The 20656-nt window shown below is 37.2% G+C and overlaps 1 protein-coding gene across 2 annotated transcripts; it reads left to right on the top strand.

Annotated features, from left to right (window-relative positions):
• The first annotated feature begins 549 nt into the window (after positions 1–549).
• LOC136259055 (uncharacterized) lies at positions 550–17795 on the top strand. Of its 2 annotated transcripts, XM_066052463.1 has the most exons (3): positions 604–677; positions 6467–6531; positions 12972–14461. In XM_066052463.1, the coding sequence occupies exon 3, from the start codon at positions 12992–12994 to the stop codon at positions 14339–14341; it is 1350 nt and encodes a 449-aa protein (XP_065908535.1). In that variant the 5' UTR covers positions 604–677; positions 6467–6531; positions 12972–12991; the 3' UTR covers positions 14342–14461. The 2 variants fall into 2 exon arrangements, with proteins under 2 accessions (XP_065908536.1, XP_065908535.1); XM_066052464.1 differs by lacking the exons at positions 6467–6531; positions 12972–14461 and adding an exon at positions 16305–17795 and having other exon boundaries at positions 550–677.
• Positions 17796–20656: the final 2861 nt, after the last annotated feature.

The raw sequence follows: 20656 nt of genomic DNA on the forward strand, positions 1-20656 counted from the left end.
AAATCCTATTTATAGCTTCATAGGTAAGCTACACTGCCTCATGAACATTGTGACTGCTTTATTAGAGTAATTGACTGCTCTATTAGAGTATCTCGATCTTGTATGCAATTTCTTGAAGGGGGGGGGGGCATTTGCCCCAAATGCCCCATCCTGGATCCGCCACTGCATTTCTAGCTATAATATGTTTGCTGTGCTATCCGAGTTTTAATAAACCATTGTTTGGGTAACTACACTAGATGAGTTGGTCTTCAGCACACAAGGTATCAATACTAACCCTCACCAATTCACCGTGTCCCTTCGGAGTTTATTAATTCACTGTATATTGTATGTCCCTTGCGGATCAATTTATAGAGGGTCTACTATGCACTGAACACTTGAACAACAGCATGAAGACACCTCACTGTGTTTGATAGCTATGTGTGGTTGGCCTCCAACAGAAAGAGCATAAAAATACACAGACTGCTAGATGGAGCCAATAGTGTGTACAGTGTGAGGCCAGGGGTTTTCAGCATTTCACAGGCTGTGTAATTTTTCTTAGAAGGACCAGCTAAAGTGAATGCATTCCGCCCACGTGAGCACGGTTCAAGGTGTGAATCCGCAAGTACGTCGGAGGTCACGAGTACAAGCAATTCGAGAAGTCACTAGGTGTCACGACGATCAAGAAGTTTCTAGCCAAGGTACATGGCATCCACGTGTGTGTTTACTGTATGTGAATTTAACGCACAAGTTATGTACAATCTGTACGTTATTACTACAAGTATGTTTCTTGGCCCGGTACACGTAATCTAGTGAGTGATAACAAGGGCCGGTTCATACATAGCCTGGCTCTCCTGTGTAAGCGATGTCGCGGTTGGTTGTGTATTTTGCGTTGTATTTTCTCGTCCTTGTGAGGACGCTATCTGGAGAAGCAAGACACCGTGGATGTTATCTTAAGAGAGATGCTGTTTTTCGCATTGAAGAAGATCCTTTGGGCTTGTTGGGAGAGACGGTGTTTTTGTATCGATCGACGGGACCACCTGCCGTAGTGAGCGTTACAGAATGGAAATGCACTTGGCGTCGCTATCTCATCATGATGTTACTGTTATGTGAAGACATTTCCGTTAATCCAGGTCCATCTAGTGTTGATTACCCGTGTGGAGTTTGTAACTGTGAAGTATCGGACTCGGACCCAGCTGTCTGCTGTGATTTTTGTGATTTGTGGATTCATGTCTCTTGTGACCGGAAGATTACACTTTCAGAATATCAGGATATGGTGAATCAACCGTCTGAAGATTCGTGGATATGCTCAGTTTGTGAATCCAGTATTGACCGATTGTCTACAGTTAGTAGTTCAACACCTTGTAATTACTTATCTGCATTTGCGCGAAGTATTTTGCCGAAACGCTTTGATCTTATTGCGTGTTTGTGCACGCATCACTTTGATATAGTGGCAGTTACTGAGACTTTTCTTGACTCATCAATTCCTGATGCTCATATTATTCCATCTGGTTATACTATTTTTCGTCGTGATCGTAATCGACATGGTGGCGGTGTCTTGGTTTTGATTCGCAATTCGATCACTGCAGTTCATCGTAAGGACTAGAAAGTGATTGTGAGATGTTGTGGCTAGAGTTGCACACTTCTCGAGGAATTATTAATTTTGTGGCTTATTATCGACCACCTACAGCTACAACAGACTCGCTACGATCACTGCACTCTGCACTTGGTGCTGCTTCCACTTCCTTACCACTTATTGTTTGTGGAGATTTTAATACTCCAGATGTTGACTGGTTAACCACATCACCAAAAGTTAAATCTCCAGTTGCTGATACTTTATGTGAATTTGTTTGTGATAACTTCTTCAGTCAACTTGTATCTCATCCTACCAGAGGTGACAATATTCTTGATTTGCTACTCACCACCAACCCAGATCTGATTTCATCAGTGAGGGTTACTGATAGCCTTCCTGGTTGTGACCATGATGCTATCCACTTTATGTTATCCGCCAGTATACCACACCAGTCCACCATTAAACGTGTGTTATATAATTATAAAGCAGCTAATATTGATGATTTTAAAGAAGTTTTGTCCCGTGTTTCCTGGGAAGTTATTGACTTTGAGAATAGTGATATTGAGTTACCATGGTCTCAATGGAAAGATTTATTTTTCTCTGCTTTGGATTATGTGTTTCCATCAGTTCGTTGGAATAAACGGAAAATGAAGTATTGGTTTTCAGAATCTACAATAAAATTAATCCACAGGAAAAAGCATTTATATCGTGAGTACAAGCGTTCAGGTAATCCAGCCACTCTGAGAAAGTATAAATCTATCAGTAACCTGGTCCGTTCAAAGTGTCGCCAAGAGACTGCTAGTCATTCTAATTTAGTGTGTCAGCAGAGCCATACCAACCCAAAGCAATTCTGGAGGTGGATTAATACAGTGAAAGGCTATCGTAATCCCATCCCTCCACTCCATGCATCTGGTAATACAATCACCAAAGACTCTGACAAGGCATCATTGTTTAATAGATATTTCTGCTCAGTTTTCACCAAGGAAAATACCTCTAATCTTGACTCACTAACTCCTGAATCCTCACATCCTACTATCATCGACTCAATCTCTATAACACCTGAAGAAGTTCATGCTGAACTGTGCCACTTGAGTGTTAACAAAGCCTGTGGCCCTGATAATATTACTTCATTTCTACTGAAAAATGCTGCAGATTATATTTCCATTCCTCTTTGTCACTTATTCAACAAATCACTATCAACAGGTACTCTTCTCTTTGACTGGGTTTCAGGAAATATTGTTCCGATACACAAACGTAATGACAAGCATAATCCTAGTAACTACAGACCAATCAGTCTCACTTCTGTTGTAATCAAAGTTTTTGAGCGTATTTTGCACCGACACTTAGTTTCTGCTTTGGAGCGTCACCAACTACTTAGTCCTTCTCAATCTGGCTTCAGAAATAAAAGATCTACTGTAACTCTTCTGACTGAGGCTGTTGATGATTGGTCTCAATGTTTAGAACAACGAAACACTGTACATTGTCTACTGCTTGACTTTGCGAAGGCTTTTGATTCTGTACCACATGAACGCCTTCTGCTTAAGTTAAGCTCTCTAGGAATTCATGGTAAAGTACTGTCATGGCTTAGATTTTTTCTAACTAAAAGAAAACAAAGAGTGGTAATCAATGGTACTTTTTCAGATTGGGCCATTGTTACTTCTGGGGTTCCACAGGGAACTGTCTTGGGTCCACTTTTGTTTTTGATTTACGTAAATGATTTGGCTTCTGTTGTAAAACACTCCACTGTTAAAATGTTTGCTGATGATGTTTTACTTTATGCTCCAGCTAACACTCTCAAGGAATGTTCTTCCCTACAAAATGACCTCACTGCCATTTCTTCTTGGGCTAGTCGCTGGCAATTAAAGTTAAATCCCACCAAATGTGAAGCTTTGATGATTACTAACAAACGCAAACCAATTCCATTTACATACTCCATTAACCATCAACCTATTTCATGGAGTAATCCTGTGAAGTATCTTGGTGTGCAGGTAGATTCCAAGTTAAACTGGTCTAAGCATTGCAAGTATGTTGTCAGTAAGGGCACCAAGTCTTTGAACTATTTACGTAGATCAATGTTTGGTTGCAGCCGTGCAGCTAAGTGTGCCGCATACAAAGCTATCATCCGGCCAACGCTAGAGTATGCTGCAGTCGTATGGAATCCCCATAATTTGGGAGATATCCAACTACTAGAGTCCCTACAAAAGCCGGCAGCTCGATGGATCTGTGGGAGTCGCTGGAGTCCATCTACCAGCTCTTGGACCATTTCTTCGAATGATTGTTGCTCCCAACTTCACCTTCCTTCTTTCCAGTCAAGACGAAGTTTCCTTTCGGTCAGTTTCCTCAATGACATATATCACCAGCAAACATCTATTGCATTTAATAGTCACTTCATTTAATTCCATAGCATCTACCAGAAGTCACCATCTTTCACTAGTCCCTCCACAGTCCACCATTAATTCTAGGAGATATTCTTTTTTTGTCAACACAACTTTCTTCTTGAACACTGTGCCATTACATATCCTTGAAGACAGTAATCGAAAGTCTTTCCGACATCACCTTTATAATTACTTATGTGTCAAGTAACTTCTTAATCACTGTTTTGTGTTTTGTTGTGTACTGTTTAGTTTGTAGTGTACTGTAGGTATAACCCTAACCCTAAGGCAAGAAACTGTGATAGTTGAGCAAATGCCACCCCGTCTATGCCTATGATTGATATGGAATGGCAGTGGCGGATCTAGGATTTTTAAAAGGGAGTTTTTGAAAGTTGGTATAAGGCATCTGATCAACATTTCTCAAAATTTTGAGATTTTAGGAGCTCTGAGTCAAATTTTAGACTACTTTTAGTTAACAAAAATAAATTCAATGCTTTAAACTGTAAATACTATAGTTAACTATAGGGCAAAAGTTGTGACTAAGCTGTAGCTTTGATTGCTCTATTAGAGTAGCTACATTACTGCTCTATTAGAGTATCTCGATCGTTTTTTAATGCAGTAGGAGGTGAAAAGTGAAGTGTTGCTGAGGGTTTAATAGCTATAATGGATGTTAGTTAAGTGCAATTGCATGAAATACAGTGGTATGTAGTTGTTTGCTATGACAAATTGAATAATGAAGAACAGAAACCCATCTAGATCCACCACTGAATGGGGTGGATATAATTTGCACATTTGCTACTTTTTAAAATAGTCACTTCTTACCCAGTGGTGTCCAAGATCCTGACTCTCAGAGTTAAGGATCTCTAGTGGGATAGAACTTGCAATGTGTTAGAAATATAGCCCATGAGAAAAATTCATTTTAAGGGCTAGGTAACAATGAAATCACTTATGAACTTAAAAGATGGTTTAAAATTTGTCATATTTCAACTATTGGACATATAATTATTTCACTTCATCTTTAATTAAATCCAGTAATATCAAAATTAGTAATTCTAATTTCTGTAAACTTTTGTTGCATGTTTTTCAACTTCATCTTTTGAAATTTACAAAATTTCAGGTCATATCAGTTCATTTAGAGCTGTCGGAGATGATTTCACAACTGACCTATGAAATTTGAGCTGCAGAGTGTATTGCCAAATTGTAGCAATTAATATTAGTGTAGCAGTGCACGGTAGTAATTTTGAGCATTGTAGTTTACAACATTAGGAAAAAAAATTATTCAAACTGTTATTTTACATATGCAGCTATATGTACTAGCCAACTAAGCAATGCACTTATTTGTGTGAAAGCTTCATAGCTACCATATAACAAGTTATAGTATGCAGCTAAGCCTGCAGCTGCTAGCTACGTAGTATAACACAAATCTGAGTGAACTAAAATCCGTAATTTTGGGAAAAACAGTTGACATTTTTGCATTGATTATACCAAGTCATTGCTTACTGTGTAACCATTGTAAGCCTCTGCTGTTACAGTGGTTATTTAGGTATCTCAATGAATACCATAGACTTTAACATTGTTTTATATATATATATACTGTATAGCTGGCTATTTTTGAAGGGTTTTTATTTTCAGATGTTTCGAAGAGGCCCTTCTCTTCAAAATTAAATTCCCAAGTCCTGTTGTTCTCCAAAAATAAATTCGTACTTTCACGTGATTGAACAATGCATATCTGCTCGTGTATTCTTTACAATTTTAAGCTCAGTATTATTAACAATAGTTGAACAGTATCATTACTGCATCAATAGGCAGTAAAGTATCCAGAATGGCTATTGTTGGGAATCCATGCCGTCTGCTACTGTGTGATACCCTGATCGAGCCGATTGCCTCGCCAGTGGCTGCTATCTACTCCACTTATAACTCAAGTCTCTTTCCTTCCACTGTGCATAAGTGGGGATTATTCCATCCTCAATTCCATCAGTAAGGCGAGCACATGTAGACTCTACATATTTTTTGTAATTTGTGATACGAATTTCTATTTACTTGAAATCCACCTGTACTTTCAAAATACGCCTTCTTCAAAATTAAAAACCTTCGAAATTCAGATTTTACTGTTCCTATACTGTACTGTAGGCTTACTAATGGAGTTAGGGAAGCCAAGTTTCAGTACCTGGTCATATTATAAAGCTGTTACACATAAGCGAACAGACCACAGAAAAGAAACCCATTTTCGTAACTAAGGTTTCAACAGTGTTATTTAAGCAATCAGTAATGAGGCTTAATAGTAATCATTACTGTGGTTGACCACCAGTTCCTGTCATTTGCTAATGAATATAATTATGTTGTTATCATCACTGTACATTACAATCCTTGATACAATAATGAACTACAGCAGTCGCCAGTTGTTTCAAGATATGACTGTCGAATTTTGGATGGGCAAGCAAAAGTAAATAAGCTGCAATTGTATAGAAGTTGATTTTTAATACTCGCCTCCACCTGGTAGTGGCGAATATTTTTAAAAGCCATTTCAAATTTTTGTGTGACATAGGAGGAATTAATACATGAACTGAAGACCGATAAGAAAAGTAGCTCCACACAATGGTAGATAATCAGGTAAACAATGTAAAACAGTAAATCTAGCACCATTGCACCAAGTATGAAGGAATTATTTGCTAAACTAGAAACTTGCACTATACACACCTAAGAGTTTTGTTTGTTGTAAAGGGAAGAGAACAAAATGCTTCATTGATTTCTATTACTACAAGGCACTTTATGACAATAGTGTGCTTGTTTTAGCTCTACATATTTCATGGTGAAGCCATGCGGAAATTGTATCGAGCAACTTTAAGAGTATTTGTAAAACTAAATGTCAGTACACTACAGGCTTTATAATCATTTCAACTTTGAAAGGTCACTATTTAATAATTTTCTGCTTTTCATCAGCATCCACATATATTTTCACTACTGCGCGTATTTCCCCATTGTTAAAGATATTTGATCTGATTAACCAAATATTGAGCATGTACACTTCAGTTTTTCAAGATTGCCATACAGTAGCTACTGTACCTTGTGCATTTTAGCCAAGAGAATTGTGCAGTAAACTATCTCTTACATTAGCATTTGAATCGTTTGTTGAAATGTTTTGGTGATGTGGACAATGAGTAACAGCTGTAGTGACTGACCATTAGTTAGAAATATGGTGCCAGTTGACATACAGTAGCTGTATTACTCCTACTATCAATTGCAGTTACTACCATACTGTGTAATGATACCATAAATGGGCATGTACCTTAATGAATGATGCATACATGCAACTTTGCTATTCCATATTTTCACGGTTGCTATACAAATCTTACTGTTAATACAACTCTTTAGTGCCATTACCCCAAAGTTCTCAACGTATGAAGCTGACACTTTACGAGAACTTTCCCTATTTATAAGAGATTAATAAAGATGTGCTATATTATCATACCATACAGTATGATAGTTACTGTATAGTAGGGACCACAAAGGAGTAGGCGTGGCCCACGGAATATATCACCCAAAAACCAGCCTCAATTTTCCATGACGACGACGAGGCAGTATTGGTTAGATAAACTAAGCCCAAACAAGCTTTCAGATCGACCCGTAAAGCTAAATAAGTTGCTACAGAATTTTAAAAATAATTTATTTAACGGAATTTTCTACTGACTGACTGCCTGATGCCTTCAGACAAGCGTAACTCGATAACGGCTAAGGCTACGGGCTTGATTTTTTCACTGTTCGACGTCGCTTTGGCCCAACTGGTGCCTTTTGGCATACCGCAGTATGTACAATGCATTCTTCATGGACTTACCAGTGTCCTCCTTTGTGTCCCATTCATCTTTCCTGACAGCGAAAAGTGTTGATTTGGTGGTAGCACGTGATGGCTTCCCTTTATAATGGAAATTGTCCGTGTTTTTCATAGTGGCCATTTTGATTGCAGAAGTGCTTTTCAACCAGTTCTTGATTCGTACTGCTGTGTAATGGGTTGAACATAGCAGACAACGAAGCGTAATGGATACTTCACTTTTCAGACGATAATTAATATAACTGGGGCGCGTGGCACCATTTGTTTCGCTATGGATGGATTGCAGAGGTGGTGACAACGAAGCGTAACGGATACTTCACTTTTCAGACGATAATTGATATAGCTGGGGTGTGTGGTGCCATTTCTTTCGCAGTATGTGTGGGTTCACCAGTCATAATTATTGAAGCATAATGGATACTTCACTTTTCAGATGATAATTGATATAGCTGGGGCGCGCGGAGCCATTTCTTTTGCATTATGCGTGGGTTCACCAGTCATAATAATTATTTACAAAAAAAGTTAACAAACAAGTACACAGAAAAATTTGGAATTTTCAACTGGAGTAGGGACCATAGCACATCAATAGAAAGTACTGAAACAAGATGGAGTAGTGCACAATACTAAATCACAGTAAAACAATAAGAAGTGTTATATCCCTACTGTGCATTTCCATTATGGTATCTTGAGCACAGTAGGGATATAACACTTCTTAATGCTTTACTGTGATTTAGTATTGTGCACTACTCCAACTTGTTTCAGTACTTTTTATCGATGTGCTATGGTCCCTACTCTAGTTGAAAATTTCAAATTTTTCTGTGTGCTTGTGTATAGTAGGGATCACAAAGGAGTAGGCGTGGCCCATGAAAAAACATTACCCAAAAGCCAACCTCACTTTTCCCTGGCAACGATGAAGCAGTATTGGTTAGGTAAAACTAAGCCCAAACAAGTCTTCAGATCAACCCGAAATGCTTTCAACAAGTTACTATGAATTTTTTTTAAAAATCACTGGACAGAATTTTCTAGTGAACTGAGTAAATGACTGAATGACTGACTGATGCCTTCAGATAAGCATAACTCGATAACGGCTAAGGCTACAGGCTTGATTTTTTTACTGTTCGATGTTGCTTCGGCCCAAGAGGTGCCCTTTGGCATACCGCAGTACGTACAATGCATTCTTCATGGACTTACCAGTGTCCTCCTTTGTGTCCCATTTGTCTTTGCTGACAGCTAAAGTGTCGATTTGGTGGTAGCACATGATGGCTTCCCTTTGTAACAGTAATCATCTGTAATTTTTCGTAGTGGCTCCTTTTATTGCAGAGGTGCTTTTCAAACGGTTCTTGATTTGTGATAATGAAGCATAGTGAATACTTCACTTTTCAGACGATAATTGGTAGCTGGGGGCGCACGGTGCCATTTCTTTCTTTTGATGCGGTATGCGTAGGTTCACCAGTCATAATAATTTTATTTTACAAAACAAGTTAACAAACAAGTACACACAAAATTTGATTTTCAAATAGGGTAGGGACCATAGCACATCAATAAAAAGTACTGAAACAAGTTGGAGTATTGCACGATATTAAATCACAGTAAACAATAAGAAATGTCATATCCCTACTGTGCTCAAGTACTGAAACAAGCTGGAATAGTGCACGATATTACGTACATCACAGTAAAACAATAAGAAGTGTTATATCCCTACTGTGCTCAAGATACCATTCACAGTAGGGATATACACTTCTGATTGTTTTACTGTGATTTAATACCGTGCACTACTCCAGCTTGTTTCAGTACTTTTAATTGATATGCTATGGTCCCTACTCTATTTGAAAATCAATTTCTTTTTGTGTGTACTTGTTATAGTAAGGAGTATGCACATTTATAGGCCAGAGTGAGCATTTTTGTCACCATGTATAGAAATTGTAGTATCCCTTCAAGGCATGACCCTCTCGTACATGTACAAAAATACAGAGCTACATAGCAGCTTTGTTCGGTGAAGTTTCTTTGGAAAACAAGGTAAGTATAAACATTTGAGAAGATACTTCAGTCTGTGCATTATTTAAGGTGGTTTGTTTACAGGTTTTTGCAATTGAATTCGTCACCTTTGCGATTGAATTCGTCCCGTTTGTAATTGAATTCGTCAGTTTTGCAATTGAATTCGTCCCGTTTGCAATTGAATTCATTGGTTTTGCAGTTGAATTAGTCGGTTTTGCAGTTGAATTAGTCGGTTTTGCAATAGAATTCGTCGCGTTTGCATTACAATTCGTCATAAACAAAACGGCTCCAAGAAACCAACCGTTCATTAAGAGATGAATTATTTATGCCATGGAGAGTTACACTTGAGACACTAGAAGGCAATTGAAGCTGGTAGTACGCGAAGTTGATAGCTGTCTGACAAGTTAATTAGCTTGCTCGCGAGTGACCACACCCATCGTGAATGGCGTAGTAGAGTTTGGAATGTTGCTGGATAGGCTGTAGAGGAAGAATTATTGCCTTATAAAGATTTGTTTACTACTGTTGTACTTGAACAAGTTCTTGTAGCAGCTGCTACATCATGTTTTCGTGTTTGCTTCAGCTACCTTTCTTGTTACGGACGAAGTTAACTGCAAAAGCGACGAATTCTATTGCAAAACCGACGAATTCAATTGCAAACAGGACGAATTCAGTTGCAAAACCGACAAATTCAATTGCAAACGGGACGAATTCAATTGCAAAAGCGACGAACTTAATTGCAAATGGGACGAATTCAATTGCAAAGTCGCTGAATTCAATTGCAAAAACCTGTACGTTAGCGATAAAATAAAGTGGTAATTAATGAATTAATAAATTACAAAATAATTATAAAATATGTATAATTAAAATTAACTAATGCCTGATCTGCTACTAAATTACATATGTTATAGTTAAACTCCACCATGAGTAGGATATCATAGTTATCAACCTGAGGCCATGGTGAAGCCAAGGCCAAGGTGTTGATAACTAGATATCCTACAAGTGTAGGTAGGGTTTAAACAGCTTCTATCCCACATTTTGGAGCAGTCAACTTCACAAACAACGTGTCAATAAGGATAGACAAGCATGTCATTGTGCATGGCTTCAATTTTTGCTGAACTTGTAGTTGTCCCCAGTACTTGATCATGCAACCTTCATGTGATCAAACAAGTGGGCTGCTAGGGATAACACTATAGTTTACAACATGTATGGCTTCAAATTTTGCTGAGTTTGTTGTTTTATGTATGTAAGGTTTCAATTTGCTTTGATTGCACTTCTTTCAATTAAATGTGTAAATATATGTTGTCTTCCATATATGCACTGGGGTTTAACTACCATTCCTTGGGTTAAACTACCATATACTCCCAGTTTTTGTTACTTAGATGTAGGGCTTTAGTGGGTTAGAAAGCACAATTAAATGACTACTATCTTAATATGCTTTTAAATTTACCAACAATTATGCTTTGCCATGATGCAAAAATGTAACCAGGCTTATGGCATGTGGCCACAAACTACATATTTCAGTACCAGAATGGAATATTTGCATTCTGTAACTTGTATTAAATTAATAGCCAACAAAATGCTCAAACGAATAGCCAAATATTTGAATTAATATTTGTTTGCATTGTATTCAAATAATAAAATCAATATAAGTAAGGAAAGGACGGTGGGTGATAAATCAAAGAGTAGAAATAGCATTAAGCAGCCACTAATTGGTAAAGCTACCGTATGGAGGGAAACTTTAGCACCGTTAAAATTTGGCGAATGACCATGAATTCGCCAAATTTTCCCCATCCAAATATTTTGGTGGCGAAGAAAATAGCAAACCAAGCCTCAAACTAATCAATTTTCTACTCGACCAAGGGATAGTGGGCCAGTCATTACGCTAGAGCCAAGCCTGCCTCGACTAGCTAGCTACTGTACACATGGTATCCTCAAACTTCATTCGAGGTGCACCTCGAAGTGGGTGTGATGAGTAGCAAGTCCTACCATATTATTAATAAGTATGATATTCACTATTCCAGAGGGTGTAGATCTACTGTCTATATAGTATCACCTTTTCAGGGATTTTTCTAGGGGGGGGGGGGGGGCAAAGGGGGGCATTTTGTCCCCCCCCCCCCCCCCCCCCCTGAACTCTGCCTCAACCATCCCAATGATGAAACAATGATAAATTGATTTGAAATCATAAAATTTAGTTGATGGCTAGCTAGCTACAATAAAACTAATTTAGCCTAATTTAAGTTCTGCCCCCCTCAATTTCTGAAAAACTCGGATTGCCCCCCCTGAATTTATTTTCTAGAAAAATCCCTGGCCTTTTAGTTGGTAGCTGACTCCAGGCGCCGAACTGCTGGGAGGCATGGCATTCCGGTCCTTACTTCAGGCACAGCAAATAGTGATCCAATTGATTCAATAGGGTGTGCACTTTGCTAACAATTCGCCAATTTTTTTTTTTTTCGCCAATAGTGATATTTTGCTTGATTCGTCAAATTTTCCCCCTCCAAATTTCCCTCCTTACGGTATACCAATGCTGTGGTGAATCACCATAAGTGTAGACTTCAAATGAATTTGTGGCTTACTCCAGGTATTTATAAACATTTTCTATCACAATATTACTGTGGTAATCCTTTAGGGCACTGCACTGTGTTTTTCTTTGCAGTAATACATTAATTTTATGGAAGCCACAAACCTTTTTGAATGTGCAAAAATGACCAGTTTTTGCTCAGTGGGTCAAATATACCATATTTTACCAGTTAATAGCCACAGCTACCATAACTTTCAAGGAAAACCCTGCAGCTACTATGAAAAGGTAACTACTATCTGAGGGCAGCTACTATGCATGGGCTTGTGTGGCAGCAGCCATTGGCAGCAGCCCGTGGCCTTTATATGGATTTACGCCTGACTGACCTTGTTTATTAATAATCACCCTTCAAAACTATCAATCATTTTAACTTCTTTCAAAAACACTATTTCTTGGCTTAAAACAACCCCTTTGCCCAGTTTCTGCTTCAAATGTGTCTTATCAACACTTGCATCAGTATATTAGCCACAGCTCTTATCAGAGGATGGCTCTTATGACAATAATTCTAGGCTATGGAGTAGCTACTATGTGGGGGTGGCTATTAAACGAGCAGTGGCTATTAATAACCAGTATACTGTATATGGTCTAGCTATGTAGACTGTGCTATTTCAGCATAACTTGATGAAATACTGTATAATACATAACTTCTGTTTATAGGGAACATACAGTACACAATTATGGATAATTTAAAACAAGACATCAAGATTTTAGATGATCACCAGCGACCAAATTTTGCGTTTGCTTTAATGATGATTCTGTATCACTGCTTTAGCATCCTCCTTTGGCTCCCTGTATCAATAACTTGTGTACCATTATTTGTGTTGGGTCTGTTCATATGGGGAAAACCACTTATCATATTGGATTGGTCATCATATCGTAAATATTTTATTGCTGTGTTTACTGAGGGAAAACCAGAAGAAAATGTTCTTGTTACAAATCGAATAACAGTGTTTTTGATAGTACTGGGCTCACTGATTAAAATACCCTTCCATGGATTGTGTTGGTATATAGATGAGCTGGTGTTTTCTTCATACCATAAGATTAACATTGAGAAGCCAGTGTTCATGATTACAGGTCTACGTAGTGGATCGTCTCAGTTAAATGAATACTTAACAGATGACACAAAAAACTTTATTGCTCCCACAATAGCTGAAGCATTGTTTCCCTACATTTGGGTTTGGAAATTGTTTGTGCCAATTCTTATAAGACTAGGATTACAAGAATATTTTTATAATAAGAGTATGTTTGGAAAAGAAGGAACTAAGCGTCATCATTTCATTCTTCTGAAACCAGAGAGTTGGGATATTATGATGCACGCATGGCGTTTTGGTGCATGTGACTTTTCCTTGGGTTCATCTTTCATGATTTGGGGACACTCATTAGCTAGGATACCAGAGCCAATAGATGAAAACCTTGTCAGGAATTTTTTACCAGTTACTGATTGTATGATGAAGAAAGTAATGTACTATCGTGGTAAGCCTAAACAGCGTATGTTATTGAAAGGCCATTTTTTGTTAAATGCAAGAAATATTGAGCAACGTTATCCTAAAGTTAAATTTTTTGTGGTGGTACGAGACCCGGTGAAACGCTTATGTAGTAGCATTAATTTTTTTAAAGTTATATCTGAAGAAAGCAAATTTTTACAAGGTTTAATTCCTTCAACCTGGATGGTTATTCGTGATCATGTAATACACACAGAAGTTCCTTATTGTGAGCAAGAAATGTCATTTTACAAAGAGCCTGCAGACAACAAGCTTGTTATTCCATTCACCATGTATGTGAACAACTTGAGTGCTACTCTTCAACATATTTACTCATTTTGCAATATCCCAATACCAGATGATGTGATGTCTAATGCTATCAGGGTACAACATACCACACATGATTTTACTGAACGCCGAGCTAGCTATGATCCTAGATTCAAACGGAGTCTGTCAAGTTTAGGAGTGGATGAAGAGAGGTTAAAGGATCACCTCAATGAATACATTGAATGGATAGGCAGTTTAGAAAATAATAAGGAATCTTAGACTACGTAGGAGCATAGCTAACCGTGTTGCACATACTTTTGTTGTATTTTGAGACTTTACGTAATGTACATATACTGAACATAATTCTGTAGAAAATAGTGAAACACATCTACTGGTTTATGCAGTCTAGTTGATCTATCTCCATTGCAGGAGTAGTTGTGCCCAGAAGTGCGTATTTATTTAGTGCTACACTACATAAATTGTCCCATAATTAAACAAAAGCAATGATATCCCATGGTTAAAACCTGTATGGTACTGTTAACTTGTTTGTAATTGTGGCATACACAATAAAAAGACATGTCTGACCCATTGAAACACGAGTTTACAAATTGTTGATTGAGCACACCAAGAAACTATAGATGTTGCACTGTTTTAAAAACCCATATGCCATTCAGAATTTGCCAATTCAATTTGTTGTATATTTCTTTGTACTGCTAAACAAGCACTCTACCTTAAATAGCATATTACACACAGCAGCATCTTCTCAACTTTTTATAGTTTGTGTATTATTTGTTTTTTCCTCAAATTTCTCTCAACTAAGTCTCAAGGCTAAGCTCTTCAGCTAAGCTCTTCATTTTTAATCATTTGTTTTTTGCCTGTTTACTGAAGAATCCAATAGGAGGGTCATTCACAACAAACTGGTTAAAAGAAACCACCTCAGTGCAAAGCTTAGCTGAAGTTGCATTTTGTGTTTATTTCTCACATGCTGGCTTCTTTACAATTAGATAGATTTGCTCATGCAGGTGCATATACGTGACCTAATTTGGGAAAACGTCAATCTACACACATCAATAGATTGTGAGATAATTTATGCTATTTTAAACATTTCAATCCAGTATTAATAGCGTGGGAAGGTCAGAAGCCACGAGTTTGAAATTTTCACCGTGAATGCAGCCAGCCATATAACTTAACTGTAGTGTTTATTTCAATTCAATCCACAGCAAGCTACCTATTGATATAACCATTATTTTGAGCACCTTTTTTCACGAAGGTATCTGTAACACCATGTGTGATTGATATATGAACAGAAAATGGCCAAGTGGCATGGGTCATATGGTGTCTCCAGCCTTAATATTTGGCTCTCAAGAAAACCTGTACCACTGAAAATTAAAGAAATGTACATAGAAAACAGCTGTGCAACTGTTCAAGGCTGTTCATGTCTCTATAGTCTTGTGTTTCAGCTAGCCAGTGGCATTACAAGGTGCCAGTGGCTGGAACACGTCTCTAGAAATCCAGTTGTGAAAAACAGCTTGAGGAAATCAGAGACATGGCTGTGGTGCAAATGTGTAGAGTATTGGGGTGACTATTCATTCACTCATGGTGAAGTGACCTTCACGGTGTGTGTGTAGATCATCATTATCAAAAATTTGGTTACATATACTGACTAACATACATACGTAGGTATATGTAGATACAGTAATAGGAGCACACATGTCTTTTTCACAAAAATTATTTTTTTGTAATTAAAACTGGGTATACGTATATGCTCACAACTGCATGACCAGGCTGTGGACTTGTGTCTGGTTTAAAAGTAGTGAGAATGAGAGCTGCAGTACGGAGTGCAGATCCAAAGTAGTACAATATCACTTGAGACCACTCTGGTTATAACATTGACTTGTCAGGCTTCAGACGTAGACTGTTAGAACAGTTAGATTGTTCCTTGTACTTGTTGTATTAGCTATGCATTTGCTTTGATCTTTGAAATCCAAGTCATTATATTGGTTAGAAACCTCCTTAGTGACTTCAACACATTTAGCATATTTTAACCTAGTCAGAAAAAGTACACTTTTGATGGTGGGTTTTAAAGTCAAGCTTTTGTAATCATACGCATTGCAATTTTGGATAGAAACCACAAACTTGGATCTTTGTGGATTGTAGAATTCACTTGTACTTAGTCTCTATACTACAGTATACATACATACTGTGCATAAAATATTATGCAATTGTATTTCTATTTGTACAGGCCACACATATTACCATGGATGACATAATACAAGACATCGACATTGCAGATGATCATCAGCGACCAAATATTGCTTTTGCTTTAATGATGATATTCTATTACTGCATTACAATGCTCTTGTGGCTCCCTGTATCGATAGCTTGTGTACCATTATTTGTGTTGGGTCTGTTCATATGGGGAATACCACCTATGATACCGAGTTGGTCATCATATTGTAAGTATTTTATTGCTGTGTTTACTGAGGGGAAACCAGAAGAAAGCATTTCAATTACAAATCGAATAACAGTGTTTTTGATAGTACTGGGCTCACTGGTTAAAATACCCTTCCATGGATTGTGTTGGTACATAGATGAGTTGGTGTATTCTTCATACCATAAGATTAACATTGAGAAGCCAGTGTTCATGATTACTGCACCTCGTAGTGGATCAACTCAGTTATATGATTACTTGCTAGATGACACTAAAAACTTCATTGCTCCAGTAGCATTTGAAGGAATGCTGCCTTACATTTGGGTCTGGAAACTATTTTTGCCATTTATAGTAAGAGCAGGATTTCAAGAATATTTATACAACAACAGTTTGTTTGGAAAAGAAGCAACTAAACGTCATCGATTTATGATGCTAAAAGCAGACTCGTGGGGTGGTATGTTAAAGTCTTGGCATTTTGGCTTTTGTGACTTATGCTTGGGTTCATCTTTCATGAATTGGGGCTATTCATTTGCTAGACTACAAGAACCAATAGATGAAGATAACGTTAGAAGTTTTATGCCATTTACTGACTGTATGATGAAGAAAGTGATGTTCTACCGTGGTAAACCTAAACAGCAAATGTTATTGAAAGGTCATTTCTTGTTAAGTGCAAGAAACATTGAATTGCAATATCCTGATGCTAAAATATTTGTAACACTGCGAAATCCAGTTGATCGTTTTGGTAGTCATATTAATTTTTTGAAAGTTATGTCTGAAGAAAGCAAGTCATTGCAAGGTATTTTTCCTGCTACATGGAGAGTCATCCGTGATCATGTAATATATACACAAGTTCCTTATTGTGAACAAGAAATGTCATTTTACAAAGAGCCTGCAGACAACAAACTTGTTATTCCATTCACCATGTATGTGAACAACTTGAGTGCTACTCTTCAACGTATTTACTCATTTTGTAATATCCCAATACCAGATGATGTGATGTCTAATGCTGTCAGAGTACAATACACCACACATGATTTTACTAAGCTAAGAGCTAGCTATGATCCTAGATTCAAGAAAAGTCTGGCAAGTTTAGGAGTGAATGAAGAGAGGTTGAGGGAACATCTCAGTGAATACATTGAATGGATAAACAGTTTAGAAAATTAAAAGAAATCTTAGATTAGTAGTGTAACTGACTGTCTTTTAGCTGGGTTGTGTCTTCTATTTGCAAGACTGTATATATGTTGTACATATCTCCTGTTTCAGTATTTGTAGCAAATCAATGAGTATTGAGCATATATATAACGACAAGATACTGCCTTGAAATTATACCCCTAACACACTACTAGTGTTAGGTGTAATTTCAAGGTGATAGGTTAAAAGCCAATTGAGGAGTTATGATATGTCAAAGTTGAATAGAAAGGCTATAAGTCCTCTTATATCACAGATCCAGTCACATTTCAATATGCAATTGATAAAGGTTATGACCCTTTTTCACCAATCCAGTCACATTTGTGAGTAAGTATTTAGTCAAATCTAATCTATATATTTATGTTCTCAAAGATGCATAATTAAACGTTGTATACATTACATTAAGAGTTCATAATATAAGTAAGGGAGAGAGTATCCAGCTTCCAATATAGCCTGTACAAAATCACTGTGTTAAGCTCAGTCAAGTTTACCTTTGATCAAATTAACACTTCTGATAGAGAATTGAACTGCTTATTGGTGTTGATAAGGTCAAGGCTTTATTCTGTGAACAGGCTTAATGTGTTACTTGACTCAGTGATTTTCCCGGATGTATTCCAGTTTGATGCTCTCTCCCTTACTTGTATTATGAACTCTTGATTACATGTATTGTCGTATAATTGAACAAATTTAAAGTCAGACACAAATAAAACAATTAGAACCTACATGGTACCATGTTCTTCTTTAATGGCAGCATACTGTCCTGTATATAATTTCAGGCACATGTTTTCAATTGCATTGAATCAGTATTTTCCCTTATTTCCATTTTTGTATACTAGCTCTATAATGTATTATTCAGAAATAAATATTTCCTTATGTTGTCAATGTATATACATACAGTAGTGTGTACACATCACTGTGCCATTGCCACATCACTGATGTATCGACACTTATGAAACGTTTGCCAGGAGTGAGATCAACATGCAGACATTTAATAGTATTATATATAATCCACTGCTATATAAGTACATCCCACGTAACCCGACAAAACATGCACAAAATGTGCCCTTAGCACATGTGTGGTTGTGCACCTACACTGGCTAGCTAGCTAGCTAGCTATCTATTCACCTTATATAGAATCACTGTTTATGGCTGTTAAACTATGCGTACATTCTGCCACCATCAACTATGCTTGTGCAAACTGACATGATATCCATTAAATTCTGGTATTGCATATTAACCCTTTGAGGGCACTGGATCTTTCACAGTGATCAGCTACAGCCACTTCTTCTCATCTTGCAGTGCATCCGGTCCGTACCATGCATGTGATCATTTTAGGACTTACAGTCCAGATAATTTTTTTAGTAATATAACTTAATGACAGTTGTAGATTACAGACATGTACAGTCAAATACTCTCCTAATCTGTGGTCACTCCAGGCATGTCTTAATTAATCCAGCAGTTTGATCCAGCATCTTTTACTCATGTATGTAAACAGCCAGTATATATCACGTACATGTGACACAAATTATGTACAGATACATACAGTAAAAATCATAAAATTAAATTTCATTGAGAAAATTTGAGCTTCATTGCATACTTGTAGGCATGAGATTCAATACCTTAGGAATGAGATTAATTACATCTCAGATTGTGAGAATCACACTAGAGGTGTTGACAGCCGAGAGGTACGGATGATATGATGTGGCTTCAATATCTTCCATATAGTAGGATAATCAAGAGAACAGTCACTCTAATAGCAGCCCTCACTGATTGTACGTCTTGGTTGTATGTGCCACAGGCTTATAATAATAATAAATAATAATCTATCATCATTGGGCAGACTATGGGTTTGTACTCATTATTCATTGCAGGTGAAAGTTAGATTCATAACTTACACAGGCTTTTTCATTATAAATGCATCATACATTAATTTTATTCCTGAAGTTCACCTGAGCACTGATTAAGTAACTAGGCATGCGTACATTATGCCGGAATACTTTTTGGAATAATCGATGGTAAAAAGAATCAGGAATAATTCCGGAATAATAGGGTGATCTTCCAAAATAATTAATTAGAATTTACACATTTTTCGTGTAGTATCGCAGAAAATTTCGTAAAGGAACATCCGAGATATTCTAATAGAGCAGTCACTTACCCTAATAGAACAGTCAGACAAGTTTAGCTGTGACTGCTCTGTTAGAGTATCTCGATCTTTGGGTATGGTTTTTATGCTTGCAAGTGGTTATATTTTCAGCTGCAAAAGAATATCCATTTGACTTTTACAATTCCAGGAATTACTCCAGGAATATTTGGGAATAATTTTGGGAATAATAGGTGAATAAAAAAAGAATTGCCAGAAAGAATAATAGGTATAATTTAAAAAGCATAATGTACTCAAGCCTATAAGTAACTGTACTCGTCAGTAGCTGTACAAGTTAGAAAAATTATCTAAGTTATCCATTGAAACTCATAAGGTGCGTGAGCCAAAAAAATCAACATCTTCAAATATAACTAGGAAAGCATGAAGCACCAAATACTTCAAAATCAAGTAATTTAAATTTACTGTTGTCATATATTTATTTTGCAATCTACTCTTTTTAGGCCAATACACTCTCACAAGTTTCATGAGGTTGCCAACTCTTACTATGCATGAAGTATAGGTATTAAACTGAGGTGAGTGTCACCAATCAGCTAAACCGAAAAATAAATTTATGAATTATGACCTTGAGCACAGCACAATTGAGGAATATTCACTAGTTAGGTCATGCTCCGCATGCTGAGTGTGCTTCGCACACTATAGCTAGTTGTATTAACCAGTTGTCGCTTTTCTTAGCCAACCAGCCATTATGTTAGCATCCTCCCTTCTCAGAAATCCTAGATCCGCCCCTGGAACTTATAGATTTTAGTATTGCTTAAAAGCATAAGAATTAAATGCACTGTTGGCTTTAATGATGATACGAGTCATTTTATGACTC

Source organism: Dysidea avara, chromosome 6, assembly GCF_963678975.1.
Source record: "Dysidea avara chromosome 6, odDysAvar1.4, whole genome shotgun sequence".
NCBI classification, from domain to species: Eukaryota; Metazoa; Porifera; class Demospongiae; order Dictyoceratida; family Dysideidae; genus Dysidea; species Dysidea avara.